This window comes from Pan paniscus, chromosome 9 (genome assembly GCF_029289425.2).
Source record: "Pan paniscus chromosome 9, NHGRI_mPanPan1-v2.0_pri, whole genome shotgun sequence".
In the NCBI taxonomy this organism is placed as follows: domain Eukaryota; kingdom Metazoa; phylum Chordata; class Mammalia; order Primates; family Hominidae; genus Pan; species Pan paniscus.
Window position 1 is genome coordinate 8,526,867 of NC_073258.2, and position 22,830 is coordinate 8,549,696.

At 38.0% G+C, this 22,830-nt stretch overlaps 1 protein-coding gene across 1 annotated transcript; it reads left to right on the forward strand.

Moving 5' to 3' along the window:
- Positions 1–19,061: 19,061 nt before the first annotated feature.
- Positions 19,062–20,742, forward strand: LOC100990846 (olfactory receptor 56B4). Its single transcript, XM_003819061.6, has one exon. It carries the CDS (start codon positions 19,692–19,694, stop codon positions 20,649–20,651), a length of 960 nt encoding a protein of 319 aa, XP_003819109.1. The 5' UTR covers positions 19,062–19,691; the 3' UTR covers positions 20,652–20,742.
- Positions 20,743–22,830: the final 2,088 nt, after the last annotated feature.

Consider the following 22,830-nt stretch of genomic DNA (forward strand, 5'->3'; position numbering starts at 1 on the left):
CATATTTCATTATACTATCATTAGGAAGCTTTACTGTTTTTAACTTTTCATGTTTGGTCTCAAAATGACTGTATATATATGTGTATATATGAGGGATCAAGATTCATTTTTCTCTATGGATAGCCTGTTGACCTAGCACATTTTACAGGAAAGACTATCCTTTCCCCCACAGCTTATGACAAAGTTTTATCTTTGTCAGAAGTCAAGCGTTTATATATATGTAGGTTTATCTTTGTACTCCCTAATATTTTTCATTAATCTTTATTAGGTTGGTGCAAACATAATTGCAGTTTTTGCACTGTTGAAATTTGCCATTTGATATTGGAATACATTCTTAAATAAATGTGGTTATGTTATACAACATTTTAATGCACACTTCTCACTTTATGTTTATTTGCTAATGAGTTATTGCTTGCTGTTTATTTCATATTTACTTTAGAGTATGGAAATGATGTTAGACAAAATACAAATTTGAGCAATTTTCTTATTTGAATACAAAATGAGTTGTAAAGCAGCAGAGACAACTTGCAACATCAACATATTTGGCCCAGGAATAGCTAATGAACATACAGTGCAGTGGTGGTTCAAGTTTTGCAAAAGAGATAAAAGGCTTGAAGATGAGGTGTGTAGTGGCTGACCATCAGAAGTTAACAACAACCAATTGAGAGCAATCATCAAAACTGATCCTCTTACAACTACACGAGAAATTGCCAAAGAACTCAATGTTGATCATTCTAGTTGCTTGGCATTTGAAGCAAATTGGAAAGGTGAAAAAGTCTGATAAGTGGGTCCCTCATGAGCTGAGCAAAAATCAGAAAAATCATTGTTTTGAAGGGTTGTCTTCTCTTATTCTATTCAACAACAATGAACAATTTCTCAATCAGATTTTGACACGTGATGAAAAGTGAATTTTATATGACAACCAGTCAATGACCAGTTCAGTGGTTGGACTGAGAAGGAGCTCCAAAGCACTTCTCAAAGCCAAACTTGCACCAAAAAAGGGTCATAGTCACTGTTTGGTGGTCTGCTGCAGGTCTGATCCACTACAGCTTTCTGAATCCTGGCGAAACCATTGCTTCTGAGAAGTATGCTCAGTAAATCAATGAGATGCACTGAAAACTGAAACGCTTACAGCCCGTGTTGGTCAGCAGGAAGGCCCAATTTTTCTCCATGACGGTGCCCAACCGCATGTCACACAACCAATGCTACAAAAGTTGAACAAATTGGGATATGAAGTTTTGCCTCATCCACCATATTCACCTGACCTCTCACAAACCAGTTATCACTTCTTCAAGCATCTCAACAACTTTTTGCAAGGAAAACGCTTCCACAACCAAGAGAATGCAAAAAAAGCTTTCTAAGAGTTTGTTGAATCCGAAAGCATGGATGTTTATGCTATTGGAATAAACAAACTTATTTCTCATTGACAAAAATGTGTTGATTGTAATGGTTCCTATTTTAGTTAATAAATATGTGTTTGAGCCTAGTTATAATGATTTAAAATTTATGATCCAAAACAGCAATTACTTTTGCACCAACCTAAATTTTTTTTAACTTTTATTTTAGGTTTGGGGTGCATGTGCAGGTTTGTTATATAGGTAAACTCATGTCACAGGGGTTTGTTATACAGCTTATTTTATCACCCAGGTACTAAACCTAGTACCCAATAGTTATTTTTTTTCTGATCCCTTCCCTCCTCCTACCCTCCACCCTCAAGTAGATCTCAGTGTCTGTTGTTCCTCTCTTTTTGTCCGTATTTTTCATGATTAAGTTCCCACTTTTCAATAAGAACATGCAGTATTTGGTTTTCTGTTCCTGCATTCATTTGCTAAGGATAACGGCCTTCAGCTCTATCCATGTTTCTACAAAGGACATTATCTCATTCTTTTTATGGCTGCATAGTATTTCATGGTATGTATGTACCACATTTTCTTTATTCAATCTGCCATAGATGGACATTTAGGTTTATTCCATGTCTTTGCTATTATGAGTAGTGCTGCAATGAATGTACGTGTGCCTTGGTCTTTATGACAGAACAATTTATATTCTGTTAGTATATACCCAGTAATGGGATTCCTGCATCAAATGGTAGTTCTGTTTTTAGCTCTCTGAGAAATGGCCACAATGGTTGAACTAATTTACACTCCCACCAGCAGTGTATAAGCATTCCCTTTTCTCTGCAACCTCACCAGCATCTGTTATTTTTTGACTTTTTAATCATAGCCATTTTGACTGTTACAAGATGGTATCTCATTGCAGTTTTTATTTGAACTTCTCTAATTATCAGTGATATTGAGTTTTTAAATATGCTTCTTGGCCACATCTATGTCTTTTTAAAAATGCCTGTTCATGTTCTTTGCCCACTTTTTAATGGTTTTTTATTTTCATTCTTATAGATGCTAGATATTAGCACTTATGAGATTCATAGTTTGCAAATATTTTCTCCCATTCTGTAGATTGTCTGTTTCCTCTGTTGATAGTTTCTTTTACTGTAGAGAAGCTCTTTAATTTAAGAGCTTACATCCCACTTGTCATTTTTTGCTTTTCTTGCAATTGCTTTTGGTGTCTTGGTCACGAAATCTTTGCCTTTTCCTATTTCCAGAATGGTTGTCTTCCAGGTAAGTTGTCTTTCAGGATTTTTATAGTTTGGGGTTTTACATTTAAGTCTTTAATCCATCTTGAGTTGATTTTTGTATATTGTGTGAGGAAGGGGTCCAGTTTCAATCATCTGCATATGGCTAGCCAGTTATCCTAGCACCATTTATTGAATACGGAGTCTTTCCCCATTGCCTGTTTTTGTCAGGTTTGTCTAAGATAAGATAGTTGTAAGTGTGTGGCCTTATTTCTTGTCTCTCTATTCTGCTTCTTTGGTCTGTGTGTCTGTTTTTGTACCAGTACCATGCTGTTTTGGTCACTGTAGCCCTGTAGTACAGTTTGAAGTCAGGTAATGTGATGCCTCCAGCTTTGTTCTTTTTGCTTAGGATTGCCTTGGCTGTTCAGACTCTTTTTTGATTCCATATGAATTTTAAAATAGTTTTTCTAGTTCTGTGAAGAATGTCATTGGTAGTTTGATAGGAATAACATTGAATCTGTACATTGCTTTTGGCAGTATGGCCATTTTAATGATATTAATTCATCCTATCCATGAGCATAGACTGTTTTTTCCATTTGTTTGTGTCATCTCTGATTTCTTTGAGCAGTGTTTTGTAGTTCTCTTTGTAGAGATCTTTCACCTACCTAGTTAGCTGTATTCCTAGGTGTTTTATTCTTTCTGTGGCAATTGTGACTAGGACTGTGTTCCTGATTTGGCTTTGGCTTGACTCTTTTTGGTATATAGCAATGCTAGCAATTTTTGTACATTGATTTTGTATCCTAAAACTTTGCTGACGTTATCAGCTTAAGGAGCTTTTAGGCCAACATTATGGGGTTTTCTATATGTAGAGTCATGTCATCTGCAGAGATAGTTTGACTTCCTCTCTTCCTACTTGGATGTGCTTTCTTTCTTTCTCTTGCCTGATTGCTCTGACCAGGACTTCCAATACTATGTTGAATAGGAGTGGTGAGAGAGGACATCATGTCCTATGCTGGTTTTCCAGGGGAATGCTTCCACCTTCTGCCCATTCAGTATAATGTTGGCTGTGGGTTTATCATAGATGGCTTTTATTTATGTTCATGTATATTTGGTCAATACCTAGTTTATTGAGAGTTTTTAACATGAAGAGGTGTTGAACTTTATCAAAAGCCTTTTCTTCATCTATTGAGATAATCAGGTGGTTTTTGCCTTTAGTTCTGTTTATGTGATGATGTGATGAATCACATTTATTGATTCATTTATGTTGAACCAACACAAATATCAGGAATAAAGCCTACTTGATCATGGTGGATTAGCTTTTTGATGAGCTGCTGGATTCAGTTTGCTAGTATTTTTTTTTTTTTGAGTATTTTTGCATCAATGTCCATCAAGGATATTGACCTGAAGTTTTCTTTTTGTGTTGTGTCACTGCCAGATTTTGGTATGAGGATGATGCTGGCCCCATAGATTGAGTTGGGGAGCAACTCCTCCTCAGTTATTTGGGAACAGTTTCAGTAGAAGTGGTACCAGTTTTCTTTGTCCATCTATAAGAATTTGGCTGTGAATCTATCTGATCCTGGGCTTTTTTTGATTGGAAGGCTATTTACTACTAATTCAATTTCAAAGTTTTTTGTTGGCCTGTTCAGATATTTAATTTTTCCTGGTTTAGACTTGGGAGTGTGTATGTGTATAGGAATTTTTCTATTTATTCTAGATTTTCTAGTTTGTGTACATAAAATTCATGGTAGTCTCTGATGGTTATTTGTATTTCTGTGGGGTCAGTGGTAACATCCCCTTTGTCATTTCTAATTGTGTTTATTTGGATCTTCTCTCTTTTCTTCTTTATTTGTCTAGCTAGAGGTCTATTTATCTTATTTATTTTTTTCAAAAAACAAACTCCTAGATTAACTGATCTTTTGATGGTTTTTGATGACTGAATCTCCTTCAGTTCAGCTCTGATTTTGGTAATCTCTTGACTTCTGCTAGCTTTAGGGTTGGTTTACTCTTGCTTCTCTAGTTCTTTTAGTTGTGATGTTAGGTTGTTAACTTGAGATGTCTCTAACTTTTTGATGTGGGCATTTAGTACTACCAATTTCCTTCTTAACACTCCCTTAGCTGTGTCCCAGAGATTGTGGTATGCTGTAGCTTTGTTCTCATTAGTTTCAAAGAACTTCTTGATTTCTGCCTTAATTTCATTTATTTACCCAAAAGTCATTCAGGAGCAGGTTGTTTAATTTCCATGTAATTGTATGGTTTTAAGCAAATAGTCTTAAATTCTATGTTTATAGCACTGTGGTCCAGGAGAGTGGTTGGTATGATTTCAGTTCTTTGGCATTTTCTGAGGAATGTTTTACTTCCGATTGGGTGGTCAATTTTAAAGTATGTGCCATGTGCAGGTTAGAAGAATGTATATTCTGTTGTTTTGGGGTGGAGAGTTCTGTAGATATCTATCAGGTCCATTTGGTCCAGTGTTGAGTTCAGGTCCTGAATATCTTTGTTAACATTCTGCCTTGATGATCTAGCTAATACTGTCAGTGGGGTGTTGAAGTCTACCACTATTATTGTGTAGGAGTCTAAGTGTCTTTCAGGGTCTCTATAAACTTGCTTTATGAATCTGAGTGCTCCTGTGTTGGGTACATATATATTTAGGATACATAGGTCTTCTTGTTGAATTGAACGCTTTACCATTATGTAATGCCCTTTTTTGCCTTTTTTGATGTTTGTTGGCTTAAAGTCTATTTTGTCTGAAATTAGAATTGCAACTCCTGCTGTTTTCTGTTTCCTGTTTCCTTGGTAGATTTTTCTCTGTCCCTTTATTTTGAGACTATGGGTGTGATTGCAAATAAGATGGGTTTCTTGAAGACAGCATACCATTGGATCTTGATTTTTTATCCAGTTTGTCACTCTATACCTTTTAATTGGGGCATTTAGCCTGTTTACATTCAAGGTTAATATTGATATGTATGGATTTGATCCTGTCATCATGTTGTTGGCTAGTTAATATGCATACTTGTTAGTGCAGTTGCTTTATAATGTCACTAGTCTGTGTACTTTATTGTGTTTTTGTAGTGGCTGGTAATGGTCTTTCCTTTCCATACTTAGTACTTTTTTCAGGAGTTCTTATAAGGCATGTTTGGTGGTAATGAATTCCCTTAGCAGTTTCTTGTCTGAAAAGGATCTTACTTCTCCTTTGCTCATGAAGTGTTTCATTTTTTTGTCAATACCACACTATGTTAATTATTGTAGCTTAATAATATATCTTACTTGCATAGTATGAATTCTTCAATCTTGTTCTCTAATGAACTTTGATGTAAAACCTGTCACCAGGCTACAGATTATAGGTCAGCTTTTCCAGATATGTCAATAGGAATTTTCAAACATGTGAATGAAATCACAATAATCTCATTATATATTATCAAATTTATGAATATCATGCTGATGGGAAGGCATTAGAGCATAAGCAATTCTCATGAATCTGCCCTTTATTTTTTCACAAGCCAATAGTCCCAAGTTTTCTATTGATTGTAACTCTTAACACTCATGAAGGCTTGGATCAAAATGCCTGGCCATACAAATCTTAGCCAGTTTATTTTCAAAATTTTATTGTATCTTATTAAGTCTGAGTGATAGGAAGAAGGGGGCACTCTTTAATTTGTAGGGCTTTACAGAGTTTCTTTATACTCATATGTAGGATGTGGGCCTGTCACTCAATAGATAAGATTGTCATAAATCAGGAAATTCAAACTTCCTTTAAAAACATAATTTCTCTTTCAACACTACTCATACAGGGAGTTAATAAGACAAGATTTTTTTGTCACCACAGTCCATAGTAACTGATCTCCAAAATATCCCCAGATGTTATACTCAACCTCTGTCTTATGAATTCTTTCTTCCCTAATAACCTGAACCTTTCTCTTTCAGGATTTGTGCCATCTTCTTAATCTCCACCATCCAGCCTGGACTTGATACTTTAAATGGCCTTAACACCTATATATGTGCAAGTTTTATTATCTGATTTCCAGCATCATGAATCAGTCCCCTTCAAGGAACAGATAAAAAAGCCCATCCCTTGATAGGACAGACAAAGTACAAAACAAATTGGCATAGAAATATGTCTCCATAAAAGTTTGCAATAATTTCTGGTTGATGTTTATTGTCAGTCATAGTAATAGATATTACCAAAGAAAATAATGTGGGTTGAAGAGAGACCAGAACACTGGACAGTACTTGCATTTCAGAGGTAACTAGAAAACAAATGAAAATGAAGAGTCCTTAATTTTCAGTTGTTTTCTAGTTACCTCTCAAACGCAACTACTATCTCAAATGAAAATGTGCGGCACTGAATTTGGTAGCATTAAAAAGAGAGTTTATTAAAGTATTTGGATTCAATATCAGTATGTTTACTGTATATTATTATACATAACAAAGTGTGAAGATATGGCATTATGGCAGCTAAGAGAAAATATGATTCCAACTTAATATTTATTGAACATCTATTATCAGCTTGCTACCCTGAAAGATACTAGGAATAAAACAGTGAATAAAATAGGCACAGTTGCTGCTATCTGACAATTTAAAGTAATGATGAAAAGAGAAACACAATTCCATCCAATAATATCTTCCAAGATGGCAGACTGGAGGCATTGTTAGCATGCCTCTCCCACTTGGAAAGGAAAAACAGTGAGTAGAGATTCATGCTGTGAACTTTTTTCCAAGAAGCAACACTGGAACTTAACAGAAAAACTGAAGAAAACCACAGACCCTTTGAAAGAAGTGGTGGGCTACAGCCTACACTGTGATCCAGGCAGAAAACTGTAAATCCCCGGAGTGTGAGAGGGGAATAAACTGCCTTCGGGATATAAATTCCCACTGGAGAACCTGGCAATCCAGACCACAGGGGAAGGCCTTAACCCTACCCAGCGCTGGAGCTTAGTGAGCAGTCCAGAGTATATGAGAAGGAGCAACATCAGAATGTGCTTTACATGCACTCCCAGTCTCCAGAGGTGATGGAAAGAAGCCACTCCAGGGCTTACCTCACAGGGGACCCCACAGAAGTCAGCCAGTTAACTCAGGCAGCAGTCACATGTTGAGAGAAGCTCCCAATTGAGCTTCATGATATAATCTCAAGTGTGGACAAACTTCCTTGACCTGAACTGAGGGGCGAGTGGGAAGTGGGTTGTAGCTACCTGCATAGAAACTGGGTGCCCCGGATTCATGGGCATAATGGGAGGGGCATGACCTGAAAGCTGCAGTTTCTGTCTCCCCATGGAAGGCTTGTGGCCTGGGGCAGTTTTGAGTTCTCAGTGCAGACTGCCTGGAACCTAGCTAGCTGATGCTAGTGAAACACTGAGGGTATGAGACCTGCCTTGCTAAGCGTATGGGAGCTGGGTGGGGCTTATTGCCACCTGCTAATCCCCACTCTCTGTGTGGAGTATTTTGTGCAGAAGGGACAGCTGTGCTCCTCCCTGGAACATTACCACAGTGGCTACAGAAAATCCCTCCAATTCCCAATGGGGCCACTGATTGTGCCTGCATGTGGAGAGACAGAGCATGGATTTATCTGACCCAGCCCCCACCTGGCTTTGCCTCCCCACCTGGCTTTGCCTCTCCACCTGCCTTGGTAGCTTAACACAAAGGACAGAACCTTTAAAGAATTTTATGTACCTATCCATTCCCTGAGACACCACAGTATCTCTCCTGGGTAACATAAGGCAAGCACAAATTCCACCGCTACCTCTGCAGCTGATGTTCTTTTCCAAGTGCCATTTTCTGGATGGAAGCCAACCAACACAGTCCATTACAGCATCTGCAGGCAGAATAACAGTGCCCAAGAAGGAGAAAACTTGTATGTGACCTCAGCTATCACTATTGCCTGCATTACCCTGGATAACCAGGAGGTCCTGAGTCTGTCCACATGACCAGTTCATTACTACTACAGCTGGCATTTGAGAAAGCCAACACACCAAGGCTATTTATAACCAAGAATATCACAGAGCCTACATCACTTCCTGGCCACCTGCATCAGACTTGCTGCTGGTACCCGCTTCTGGGAGACTTGAGGAGAGGTCACATAAATAGATCTCTTGCAGACATTTCCCAGCGCTATCCTGGAATGTGGCAGCCCCACTGGCTGGCTGCACCAAGAGGACCAGCAGCATTCACAGTAGTCCAGCCCCCAGAAACTTCTAATTCTAGGGGAAGAAGGAGTGCACAACATCAAGGGAGCACCCCATGGGACAAAAAAAAAAAAAAAAAAAATCAGATGGCAGGTCTTGAGTCCCAGAACATTCCACTTATGGGAAGTTTCTTTCAGCAGAGGCATAGGTGCAGTGCTGGGTTTAGTGGAGAAGGCCTGTGGCTCTACCCTAATAGTCAGGCAACCCTGGTGCTCATGAAAGTTCTTGGAAAAAGACACTTTTCTCCCCATCACTCACCATGGCAGGCGCGGATAGAGTTTCTCCCATGAGATCTCAGTGTGGTTGCATGTGTTGTCGACCTTTCAGGAACACTTCAAAGTGACTACATACCCATAGGAGAAATGCCCTCCAGGTTCAGGATTGCATGAGGGGATAGAGTCCCAATCCCTCTCTAAATGGAATATCAACATCATTGCAGATGAAAAGTGGTGCCTGTCTGATCTGAATAGCCAGCTCACTGGGTCAGATGTGTGACCAGGAGGTGAAAGACTTTCTTGCTGGCCTGGCAGGGGAGCTGAGGCAGCTCCCTCCCTTTCCCCTGAAAAGACTTCAGTGCTTTTCACTGAGAACTCCCCCAGCTGCCTCTGTCAAGGCTGGAACCTCTGCCCATCATGGGGTATTGTATTTACCCACCTGCTTTATCCAAGCCAGTTTTTACCTATGGACACCTCCCCTACTGCCCTGAAGCCTGAGCTGTTCAACCCAGTAAATAAAATACTGGGAGGAAAATAAATTAAAAATAGTGTACACTACTGGGGAACAAGATAAGCTTCAAGAGATCTCTATCATTCCAAACCCACAGGAGACAGCGAACCTGCTCACATACCAAACACATTGCTACTACAACCTGCATCTGAAAAAGCCATTATACAAAGACTCTCTATAACCACGGAACTTGTACAGAGTCTTCATTTCAGAAAGCACACAGAGCCAAATTAGGTTACAAAAACTATAATCATTAAACTCACATCCTCAAGGGGAAAAAAAGAAATTACAAAAACCAGCTGAATCCAAAATAAATTCAAAAATTAATTAGAAAAAAATCATGTACCCAAATGAGAAGGAACCAGAATAGTAATTCTGGCAGTATGACAAAACAGGGTTGTATAACACTCCCAAAAGATCACATTAGCTCTCCAGCAATGGATCCAACTCAACATGAAATCCTTTAAATGCAAGATAAAGAATTCAAAAGGTTGATTATTAAGTTACTCAAGAAGAAACAATAGAAAGGTAAAAACCAACAAATAAATCTAAAAATTCACAATATGAAGGAAAAACTTGCTAAGGAGATAGATATTTTAAAGAAAAACAAATCAGAACTTCTGGAAATGAAAGACACATTTATGTAATTACAAAATGCAGTAGAAAAATTTTAAACACAAACTATGTGAAGTAGAATAAATAATTTCAGAGCTTGAAGAAAAGGTTTTTGAATTAACCCAATCAGACAAAAATAAAGAAATAAAGAGAAGAAATTAGCAAAGTCTTAAGGAAATATGGGGTTATGTAAAATAGCCAAACTTAAGAATCATTGGTATTCCTGAGGGAGAATAACAAGCAGAAAGTTTGGAAAAATTATTTGAGGAAATAATTGAGGAAAACTTCCCTGTCCATGCTAGAGATTTAGACATCCAAATACAAGAAGCCCAAAGAACTCCTAGGAGATTCACTGGAAAAAAGATATCACCAAGGCATGTAATTATCAGGCTATCCAAAGTCAATGTGAAGGAAAAAATTCTAAGAGCAGTAAGACAAAACCATCAGGTAGCCTATAATAAAAAACCTATGAGACCAACAGTAGACTTCTCAGCAGAAACCTTCTCAGCAGAAACCTCAGCCAGAAGGGATTGAGGTCCTATCTTTAGCCTTCCTAAACAGAGTAACTGTCAGTCAAGAATTTTGTATCCAGAAAAGCTAAGTTTCATAAATAAGAAATAAAGTATTTTTCAGACAAGCAAATGTTGAGAGAATTTGTCACCACCAAACCAGCTCTATAAAAATGTTAAAAGAAGTTCTAAATCCTGAAACCAAAAGTCAATATGCATCAGAATAGAACCTCTTGAAAGCATAAAACTCACAGGGCCTATAAAACCATAATGCAATGAAGAAAACAATGTATCTAAGTAACAATCGACATGATGAATGGAACACTACCTTCCATCTCAATATTAATGTTGAGTGTAAATGGTCTAAATGCTTCACTTAAAAGATATGGATTGATAAAATAGATAAAAATTCACAAACCAAATATTTACTGTCTTTAAAAGACTCACCTAACACATAAGGATTCTTATAGACACAAGGTAAAGAGGTGGAAAAAGATATTGCATGCAAATGAAAACCAAGAGTCGACAGGAGCAGCTATTCTTATATCAGATAAAACAGACTTTAATGCAGCAACAGTAAAAAAAAAAAAAAAAAGGCAAAGAAGGTCATTATATAACAATAAAGGGATCAATCCAACAAGAAGATATTACAAGCCTAAATATATATGCACCAAACTCTGGAGCTCCAGAGAGTAGATTTTAGGTCCTCCTACCACCAAAACAAAAAACAAAACCAAAAAAAACCAAGAAAAGTAGCTACATGAGATGATGGAATGTTAATTTGCCTCACTGTTAGTAATCAACATGCATGTGTATATCAAAGTATGCTATACACCTCAAATATATATATATACACACACACACACACACACACACACACACACACAAAATAATTTTTAAACAGCCATTGCCATTTCTAAGCCTGAAAAGCAGTGGGAAGAAATAGTTCTTAATACTGACAGGAGCTATGCAGAGGGGGACCACCTGACAGGATCAGTGGTTTTTAGTAGAGAAACACAGGCACTGTCAAACAGTGAGCCAACAGGAAGAGAGTCAGAAAAATAAATCCTCTACTTGTAGTCCCTGCTGCCCTCTGATCTCCCACCAGTGCCTCCCCCTGGCCAAATCCAACAATAAACCAGAGGCCATAGATTTTAAACTCTGGATACAGAGCAAGGTGGGAAAGACATCTGCAGAGACAGATAGGAAATAGCCAACAAAGGGGGCATCTGCATTTTATATATGTGTGTATATGGAGAGAAAACCCACGATAAAGGAAGTGGTAAAACATGAAGTATAGACTAGAAAATACATCCACTGGAAAATGGCTCCTGAAGAGGCTGAATTGAGCTGTTTGTATTGGGGAGAGGAACAGACATTCAGGGATTCACACCAGAAGGAGGGACACCTCCTCCCAACCCTTCATCATGACACAGAAGACTATCTAAGAGTGCTTCCCATGGGACTAGGGGCTGAGTAATTCTGTTCCCTAAGTTGAGTTTGATACTCCTCTAAAATCATGGGGAGGTCAATTGGGGTGGTGGTGAGAAAACTCCAAGTATTGGGGCACACAGGAAGAAAATTAGAGGAAGCCTCATGGAGCACATAGGGAGTAGCAGAGAAGGTCCAGGGCATCTTGGTGCTCCAATTTGTTCAACAGCCCAAACCCCACGGCAGAGAATGAGACGTACTCTCAGCAACAAAGTGATAAAAGAGAGGTGTAGCCAAGAGAACAGAAGCAGCTACAGAAAGCAATTCCATTTAGAAAGGATCTGTCCTGGATCTCCTAGCAGGGAGGAACCAAGAGGCCACAGATGAGAAGCTGTTTCCTTTTCTGTTCATAGGTCTCTGTCTTGGTTGCTGCTGCCTGTTTTTCTCCTTCCTCCCTGACTTTCTCAGTTTGATCCTTCCAACTCTGGCCCTCTTTTCCCTCGAGATCCTCATCTGTGCAGAGACAAAGGCCTGAGACCTGGAGAAAAAGTGAGAAAAAAGTGAGAAAAATGAATCTCAGGTCTTTTCTGGACATGCTGGAAATAAAAGAAATCCCTACCAGTGGAAGTACACACTCCTGCCTCATGGAGTCTGACACAGAAGAAGAGCTCTATAAATACTGAAGGAATAGTGAAAGCAGGAGACCCTGCCACTTAAATCACACATTTGAGACTCCCAAAAATAGTTATTGATTTCACCAATGCCCAATTAAAAAAAAAAATTAAGAACCAGAAATAAACATCAAATCACCTAAATAAATACAAACGTTTATCAGAAAAGGATTAGCCAGTGCCGTAAAAGAGAGCGCTCTAGAGAGGGTTTAAAGTTCAGAGCTAGAATAGATGTTGACTATCACCATTTCTTTTGTGTAGTTTTGAAAATTCTAAATATTGTCATAATATGCAAAATAAAAATAAAAGTGTACATTATTCAAAACTATCGTAATGATAGGTAATACATTTTTCTGCCAAAAACAGAAAATTTGAAAGAGACAATAATTTAATAAAAAGCTGCTAGCTTTGGAAAGTACTACTGTAAAATAACTGTATTTTGGAAAACATTTCCTTAAAATTATAATAATCAGTTTTCTTAGGTAACAATAGCCAATTAGAAAGTATAATGGAGGGAAAAGGTAACAATAATGGAAAAAAAATCCAAAAATACCTATGACAGAAAGGAAAAACATAATATTTCTGAATGGAAAGAATCAATGAGATGATGACATCACTTCTTCCATAATTGCTTTACATGTTTTAATATAATACTCAAAAAATTGCAACCAGTTTTTTGTTCATTTTTAAAAAGTTATTTGAAGTTAGTAATAAGAATCTCTTCTACAAAATAGCAAATAAACTAATTCACTTGGTACGTGCACTAAAACCAGAAAAGATTGTGCAGGCAGGCAGTGATCTTTGAATATATTTTAAAATTTAATATATGACAAAAAAAGGGCATTGCAAACTAATGGGGAAGAGAGGGGTTATTTACTGAATGGTACTGGAACAATGGTCTAGTTATTTGCGGGGGAAAATTAATTTAGAGACTTTCTCGCTTTATCAGTTAAAAATTATTTTTTTAATAAATTTTTATAAAGAAAATGCAAACAAATGGTTATTGAAATACTGAATTTGGCAGGGTGTGTTGGCCCACGCCTGTAATCCCAACACTTTGGGAGATCCCAGCACTTTTGGAGACCGAGGCAGGTGGATCCTGAGGTCAAGAGATCGAGACCATCCTGGCCAACATAGTGAAACCCTGTCTCTACTAAAAATACAAAAATTAGCGGGGCGTGGTGCTGCACGCCTGTTGTCCCAGCTACTTCGGAGGCTGAGGCAGGAGAATTGCTTAAACCCGGGATCAGAGGTTGCAGTGAGCTGAGATCATGCCACTGCTCTCCAGCCTGGGCAACAGAGCAAGACTCTGTTTCAAAAAACAAAAACAAAAACAAAACTGAGTTTACATTATTAAAAGCTTACTAGTCATGAAATAATTAATTTTAAAAGTGCAAATGTTAGGACTACATAAAAGTTTAAATGTAGCCTGGTGCAGTGGCTCATGTCTGTAGTCCCAGCTCTTTGGGAGGCCAAGACGGGCAGATCACTTGAGCCCAGGAGTTTGAGACCAGCCTGAGCAATATGGTGAAACATCATCTCTACAGAAAAATACAAAAATTAGCCAAGCCTGGTGGTTCACGCCTGTAGTCCCAGCTACTCAGGAGGCTGAGGTGGGAAGACTGCTTGGGCCCATGAGGTCAAGGCTGCAGTGAGCCGTGATCATGCCACTGCACTCCAGCCTGAGTGAAATAGACCCTGTCTTTAAAAAAAAAAAAAAAAAAATTTAAATGTTTGCATGTGCATAATACATTTTTAAAGGATAAATAGAATTTAACAGAAAATGAATTGGAGGAAAATTTCCCAGAAAATTCAACAGATAGAGGTAATATCCTTATGAGACGAATATAGGCCAATTGCGCTGCTACTTACAAGCTTTTGGCGATAAATTTGATTGGGAAGGATACCAAGTGGTTTGGAAATGCTCTGAATTTTACTTTTTCTACTCCCGATTAATCAGGAGTTGACAATGCCATGAGCACGACCGTCTGCATGATTGAGGAGCATGCACTGTGTCTGTAGGGTAAGGTGGGAAGACAGGTTTGTGGAGTGGCACCAACAGGACTGATTGTGTGTGGGCTGCCCCACATTTCTTCGGGGGATGCTTATGTGAGAGTGGGCCTGGTGAAAGGCCCCCTGGTGAAAGGCCTGGTGAAAGGCCACACCCCTAACACTGTTCTAGATGGGAGACGAGAAGGGACCGGCTTCTCCCCATGCTGTACACCTCTAGAGAAGCCCTAGGGCCAGACCAGGTTAGGTACACAATCTTTTCAAATTTTGTATGGTTGCCAGCTTATTTCTTTCACTTGTTTACTGTAATATCTGATGTTTTTTATAATTTTGTATTTAGTTATAACCATGGGAGGGGTAGTGAATAACAAGATAATACTGTGAATCTCCCTCCTTCCTCCCCTCTAACTTCTTTTCTCTTCATTTTTCCCCCTAGCCTCTTGCATCCCTTTCTTTTCTACTTTGTCCTACAACTATCATATGAACAGCCTTCTCTCTTTGTGTGTGACTGTTATAAAATTTCAGTTTTCAAAATTAAATTCAGGTGTCTGCTCAAATGAGGGGAGTTTTTTTTTTTTTTTAATGCTCAGCAGAGTACTTTTCTTTTTGTTTCCCCCACAAACCCATCAGTCTGGGAGAGCATTGGAAGAAGAAATCATGCTGCTTGGGATGCTATATTATATAAAATGTATGTAAATGTCTCTTCATTTGGGCTGGGGTTTGCATTGTCCCCTTGGCTGTTAACCAAAGGGAGAAGAAGCCAGTGGGCAAGCGGCCCTCACCCTGCCTAGCAGCGACAGAGACCCCAGCCACTCTGTGTGGGCAGGGTGCTGTCAAGACCAAATTTCCAGGGGGAGGTCAGGGCAAAGGAGGTGGGGGGAACTTTTGGGAGTGAAGAAGTATCTCTTTTTTCTCATGTGGAGTGTTTACACATTGCTGTAACATTTGAACTTTCTGAGATGTAATAATTTTGATAATAAAATTCTTAACCATAATAATCTTTAAAAAGAAGTCATATTCTCAAGATATAGTGAAACTCATACATATTAATAAGGTTGTGCTGCCAGACTCCATGGTAAGCACTTTACTATTTTTATTTTTATTGTTAATATTTTAATAGTTTTGGGAGAACTGGTGGTGTTTGGTTACATGGATAAGTTCTTTAGTGGTAATTTCTGAGATTTTGGTGCATCCATCACCCAAGTAGTATATACTGCAATGGTAAGCACTTTAAAAACATTATTTTCTCTAGTACTACAAGACAGATTGGATAAATAACAAATAGACAATAAGATAAAATAGAAAATTAATGAGTAAGCTTATAAATGGAAAATGAGTGCTTGAAAATGTTAAAATTTACTAAACAATGAAGTGAACACTAAAACAAAATTGATATATCAATTTTCATTCTATTATATTAATAGAATAATTAATAAATATTTTAAATTAAAATTCCCAATTTTGGCATGGACATGATGAAACAGACACACTCATGAACAAATTCTGGGTGTGTAAAGTACTACAATGTACCTATGTAAAAACATTTTAGTATACATCAAGAGCATTCAAAATCCCCATACTTTCATACTGGGTCAGAATAACCTCTTTAAAAGACAATTTGTCTTGTCAAATCAATATCGTTTCATTCCATTTGACCCAGCAGTTTAGTTCTTGGCAATTATTATGTGGAGAAACTTATACATATGCATAAAGATACAAGAAAAAGTACATTCACAGCTTCATTTTTTATAGTAGAAAATACTGGAAACAGATTAAATGCCTAACAAATATACAACCTACAGAATGTTTAAGAAAGTGAGCTTACATTTACTTTTTATGGGTGGATTTTTCCGTGGGCCAACTGACACCTATTGGAGGAAGAAACATGTCTGATAACTTTTTGATGTTTTCTTGCAAACTTCCTTCTGTTTCAAACTCACATGTTTACTGAAAGAAAAACAATTTATGAGGAGCGAAAGGGAGAAAATATTTGCAAACTCTCTGACAAGGGATTAATAACCAGAATATATATGAAACTCACTAGAAAAAAACAGATAATCCAACTAAAAAGGAAGCAGAGGCTGGGTGCGGTGGCTCACGCCTGTAATTCCAGCACTTTGGGAAGCCGAGGCGGGCGGATCACTAGGTCAGGAGATCGAGACCATCCTGGCTAAGAGAGTGAAAGCCAAAATACAAAAAATTAGCCAAGCATGGTGGTGGGCGCCTGTAGTCCCAGCTACTGGGGAGGCTGAGGCCAGAGGCAGAGCTTGCAGTGAGCCCAGATTGTGCCACTGCACTCCAGCCTGGGCGACAGAGCAAGACTCCATCTCAAAAAAATAAATAAATAAAAGCAGAATATCTGAATAGATATCTCAAAAGAAGACATACAAATGGCGAATAGCTATATTAAAAACTGCTCAACATCACTAATCATTGGGGAAATGAAAATCGAAACCACAAGAGATATCATCTCATTCCAGTTAGAATGGCTATTATCAAAAATATGAAAGTGCAAGCAAAGGTGCAGAGAAAGGGGAATGTTTGTACACTGTTGTTGGGATTGTAAAGTAGTACAGCCATTATGGAAAACAATATGGAGGTTCCTCAAAAAAACTAAAAAGAGAACTACCATATGGTACAGCAACTTCACTGCTGGGTTTATATCCAAAAGAAAGGAAATCAGTAAATAGAAGAGATATCTGCACTGTCATGTTTATTGCAGCACTATTCACAATAGCGAAGATATGGAATCAACCTAAGTGTTCATGAATGGATGAATGGATAAAGAAAATAAGAGATATATAGAGAGAGATATATATAGATACATACACACTATATATACACACACTGTATATAGTATAGAGAGTGTATATATATATCCAATGTGATACGCGCACACACACACACACACACACAGTGGCCTATTATTCAGCCAAAAAAAGGAATAAAATCCTGTCATTTGCAGAAACATGAATGGAACTGGAGGTTATTGTGTTAAGTGAAATAAATCAAGTAGAGAAAGACAAATATCACATGTTCCTACACATGTTTGGGAGCTTAAAAGGTGGATCTCAGCTGGGCATGGTGGCTCACGCCTGTAATCCCAGCACTTTGGGAGGCCAAGGCAGGCGGATCACCTGAGGTCAGGAGTTTGAGACCAGCCTCGCCAACATGGTGAAACCCCGTCTCTACTAAAAATACAAAAATTAGCCGGGTGTGGTGGCACACACCTGTAATCCCAGCTACTCAGGAGGCTGAGGCAGGAGAATCGCTTGAACCTGGGAAGCGGAGTTTGCAGTGAGCCGGAAAAAGAAAAAAAGTGGATCTCACAGAAGTAATGAATAGAATGGTGGTTACCAGAGGCCGGAAAGGGTGGGGGTAGGGGAAAAATAGAGGGTGGCTGATGGGGACAAAAATACAGTTAGGTAGAAGAAATAAGTTCTAGTATTCAATAGCACAGTAGGAAAATTATAGTTAATAATTTACTGTATGTTTCAAAATCGCTAAAAGAGAATTGTAATGTTCCTAACACAAAGAAAAGATAAATGCTTGAGGTGATGGATATCCTAATTACACTGATTTGATCATTACACATTGTATACATGTATCAAAATATCACATGTACCTCCAAAATATCTACAACTATGATATATCAATTCTAAAAATACAAAAAAAAAATCATTAAACTATAGGGCATCTAGGTGGTAGAAAATAATGCAACTTAACAGCAGTATGGAAATATGGAGCAGTCTTCAAAATATTAAGTTAAAAAAGAAAAGGAAAGAAAAAAGGAGAAGGGTATGCTAACAATTGATTATGTCTTTTATGAAAATTATATATATATATGTTTTTATCCATGCATAAACTATTAATGGAAGGATTCCCAAGAAACATATCACTGGCTGCCTCTGGTGAAAAGGAAAAAGATTTCAAAGCCCCAAGCATGAGAGTCTTACTTTTCATTGTTTATATTTTTCATTTTATTTTGATTTTTACCATGTATAGATAATATATCTTAAAATAAAATCAAAATTATATTTAAAATTTTAAGACTATTATATCCTTTGTATATATAACTTTTGCATCACTTTTGAAACTCTACTCAAGGAAAACAATATTAAAAGCAAAATACCTGTCAGTAAATTATAGAATAGCCAAATGCAAAAATTTAAAGCAGCAATTAAAATTAACATCACACTTTTTAAATAATATTGTGAAGTCTTTGGTTAATGTATTCATCCATGAAATAAAATTTTTGAGTGCTTATATTACATCTTAACACATACTGCTAAAAGACAAAAACAAGACACAAAATTATCTCTAGATAATGATGTAGACTGTTTAAAAATAAAACAGAAAATTGGAAGTAAATCAAATACTAACATTTGTTATCTGTTAGTGATAAGACTGTTGTTAATATATGTGGACATGCTTATTAGACATACAAGTGGTGATGAAAAATAGTTATTCCAACTCTTCTGTTTAGAATTTTTTTGCTTTTTTTGTTATTCCTCTGTGGAATATTTCCAGAAGTCAAATAAAGTTGAGGGTCATTCATGAATAAAAGGAGCTGGTTCATTATTGAGGGGCTCTTACCAAGACACTTAACTTTTTGTTTTGTTTTGTTTTTTAAGACAGGGTCTCACTCTGTTGTCCAGGCTGGGGTGCAGTGGCACAATCTCGGCTCACGGCAACCTCCGCCTCCCAGGTTCAATGATTCTCATGCCTCAGCCTCCCGAGTAGCTGGGATTACAGACAGGCACCACTACACCCAGCTAATTTTTGTATTCTCAGCAGAGATGAGATTTTGCCATGTTAGCCAGGTCAGTCTTGAGCTCCTGACCTCAAATTATCTGCCTGTCTCAGCCTCCCAAAGTGCTGGGAGTACAGGCATGAACCACGACGCTCAGCCCCTTAGCTGAACTTTTAAACAGAGATTCCTTCTATTTCAGACAGACACTGAGACTGAGGCACCCATTCCATGGATACCTCCACCAGTGTTACCTATGACTCCAGCCTCCAGATTTCCCAGTTCATCCTGATGGGATTACCAGGCATTCATGAGTGGCAGCACTGGCTCTCCCTGCCCCTGACTCTGCTCTACCTCTTAGCTCCTGGTGCCAATCTCCTCATCATTATCACCATTCAACATGAGACCGTGCTACATGAACCCATGTACCATTTGCTGGGCATATTAGCAGTGGTGGACATTGGCCTGGCCACCACCATCATGCCCAAGATCCTGGCCATCTTCTGGTTTGATGCCAAGGCCATCAGCCTCCCCATGTGTTTTGCTGAGATCTATGCCATCCACTGCTTCTTCTGCATAGAGTCAGGCATCTTTCTCTGCATGGCAGTAGACAGATACATAGCCATCTGTCGCCCTCTTCAGTACCCCTCCATAGTCACTAAAGCTTTTGTCTTCAAAGCCACAGGGTTCATCGTGCTCAAGAATGGCCTCTTGACCATCCCAGTGCCTATACTGGCTGCCCAAAGACACTACTGTTCCAGGAATGAAATCGAGCACTGCCTCTGCTCTAACTTGGGGGTTATCAGCCTGGCTTGTGATGACATCACTGTGAACAAATTTTACCAACTGATGCTAGCATGGGTCTTGGTTGGGAGTGATATGGCTCTGATATTTTCTTCCTATGCTGTAATCCTTCACTCTGTGCTGAGGCTGAACTCAGCAGAAGCAATGTCCAAGGCTCTGAGCACTTGTAACTCCCACCTCATCCTCATCCTCTTCTACACAGGTATCATTGTGCTGTCTGTCACACACCTTGCAGAGAAAAAGATTCCCCTTATTCCTGTGTTCCTTAATGTGCTGCACAATGTCATCCCCCCTGCACTCAACCCCATGGCCTGTGCACTCAGGATGCACAAACTCAGACTGGGCTTTCAGAGACTGCTTGGACTGGGTCAGGACGTGTCCAAGTAACTCCAGCTTTAGGAATCCAGTAAGATGTTAAGAAATGACAGAGGTTTTAGTTCTCAATAGATCAGGGTTATAATCTGCACTTACCACACTCCCTAGGAAAAAAATGGCCAATAAAATCATGAAAACTGTCAGCCTCACTAATCAAAATATGTATATTAAAATTACAAGGAAATTTCCTATTACCTGGAAAATAAGTAAGAACAAAAAAGTGAAATGTTTCTAACTATTAATGCTAGCCTACCCCGAGATTAACACTTTCCTACACAACTGGTAGGACTATAAACACACCAAAAAGCAATTTGGTAAAAATTATCAAAATGTTTATAAATGTTTAAATGTTCTTAACCAGTAATTCTATTTTAGAAAAATATCCAAAAGAAATAGTCTAAATGCAGTCAAAAAGTTATTCATAAAAATCATTATAATATGACTAATAATAGAAAACAAAGCCTTTAATATTTACACATATTTAACTCTTACATATTTATGTGATTTTCATATGTAATTTTTATAATAAAAAGTAAACAATAAATGTTTATTAAAAAGGAGTAAAGTTTAATTTTTGTACCCAAAAAAATCTCAATAATTAATGAATTAATGGTTAACAAGTGTTAAATACTTCTTGTACGCCAGAAACTTTGATAAAATATATATGTAGATTATCTGACTCAATTCTCACAATAACCCTTTGGGCAGGTACAATATTATTCCCAATTTCCAGCTAAGAAAACTCGGGCACTGGAAATTATAGAACTTGCCCCCTGACAGCACAGTTTCTAAGTGGGAGAGCTGGGATTCAAGTCCTGGGAAGTCTGATTGAAAAACCATAGCACTATTCTTACTCTCAGTCTTGCTCTGTTCCAAAATTTCTGTGTGAACTTGAACAACTTATGAAACCTCCCTATATTTCAATTCTTCTGATTAAAAGTGACAGAAATCATAACATTTTGCTGAGCCAAATCGCAAACATGCTGTGACAATCAAAAGAGATAAAGAATACATGCTTCGAAATAAGATATACACATGGAAATATAAATCTAACTATGTGGCAGTTTTCTTGCTAGGAAAGGAAGAAAATGGATCCTAGAAAATGCCCTATAAAAATAGTTTCAAATAACCTGTTAATTAAAGCTAACTGAATTTTTGCTGTTTGCTCACCTAACAAAATTGCACACTTTTTGAGTACAAGAACCATTCATGTGTACTTTCTCTGAGCCTCAGTCTGAACACTGCACACAGTAGGTGCTTAATTCATTATATAATCAGGGAGCATTATAGATCTGTTGAATTCTGTGTATCAAAGAAAATACCTGGACCATGGTCTGAATAATGACCTCAGGAAGTTTGCACATGAGTCCACCTTGGAAAACAACTTCTTAGGAAATAGCACAAGGACTAAAGCAACATCAGAAACCATCAGCTCATCTCACCAGAGTAATGGATGCTGGGCAGCATAACAGAGCTGCAGGGGGAAGTCATCTGTGTGCAGGACAGGACTTCTTAAGAGTTATGCTTGGAAACTTACCCAAAAAGAGACTATCAACTTCCTCCAAAAGAATTGGCTGCTTCATTCTTTCTTGACAGTGATTCAAATGGAAGCAACTGATCATCTAATAAGACGAGGCAAGAGAGAGACAATTACAGAAAGGATTTTAACTTAACTCAACCTCCCATGATTTTTTACCCTGAAGGATCAGAGTAATAACATCTAATCCTGCAGAGTTCTTCACAGTTTGCAAAATACTTTCCCACAGTGGATTGAGTAATTTCACATAATTTTCATAGCAGTCCTCTTAATTAGGAAGCTGTTAAAGGATTACTATTAATTCTTTTCTACAAAGAAATAGGGGCTAAGTTTGGATAATTATATAAATTCACCCACTGGGAAGTGGCAGTACTGAGGCTCAGGCAGTTTAGATGTCTCTGGTAGATGGCAATACTGTGCCATCCTCAAAGCTGCCTTTAAACTTTCATTCATACATACCTTTATTTATTTATTTGTTTATTGATTGATTCATTCAAAAATACATAGCATGAGTCTATGCACAGCAGCCCAGATTGTAGGCCACTCTCAACAACTTCTGTGGACATGTGTCTCAGTTCTTTTGAAAATAAACAAACACCTAACATTCATCTTGGAGTCCGGAAGATTTATGCAATTAATTATTCTCTCCTCTAT

What these genes read in the sequence shown, in the direction of transcription:
- LOC100990846 (XM_003819061.6), top strand. Translation starts at nt 19,692, where the DNA reads ATGGATACCTCCACCAGTGTTACCTATGACTCCAGCCTCCAGATTTCC.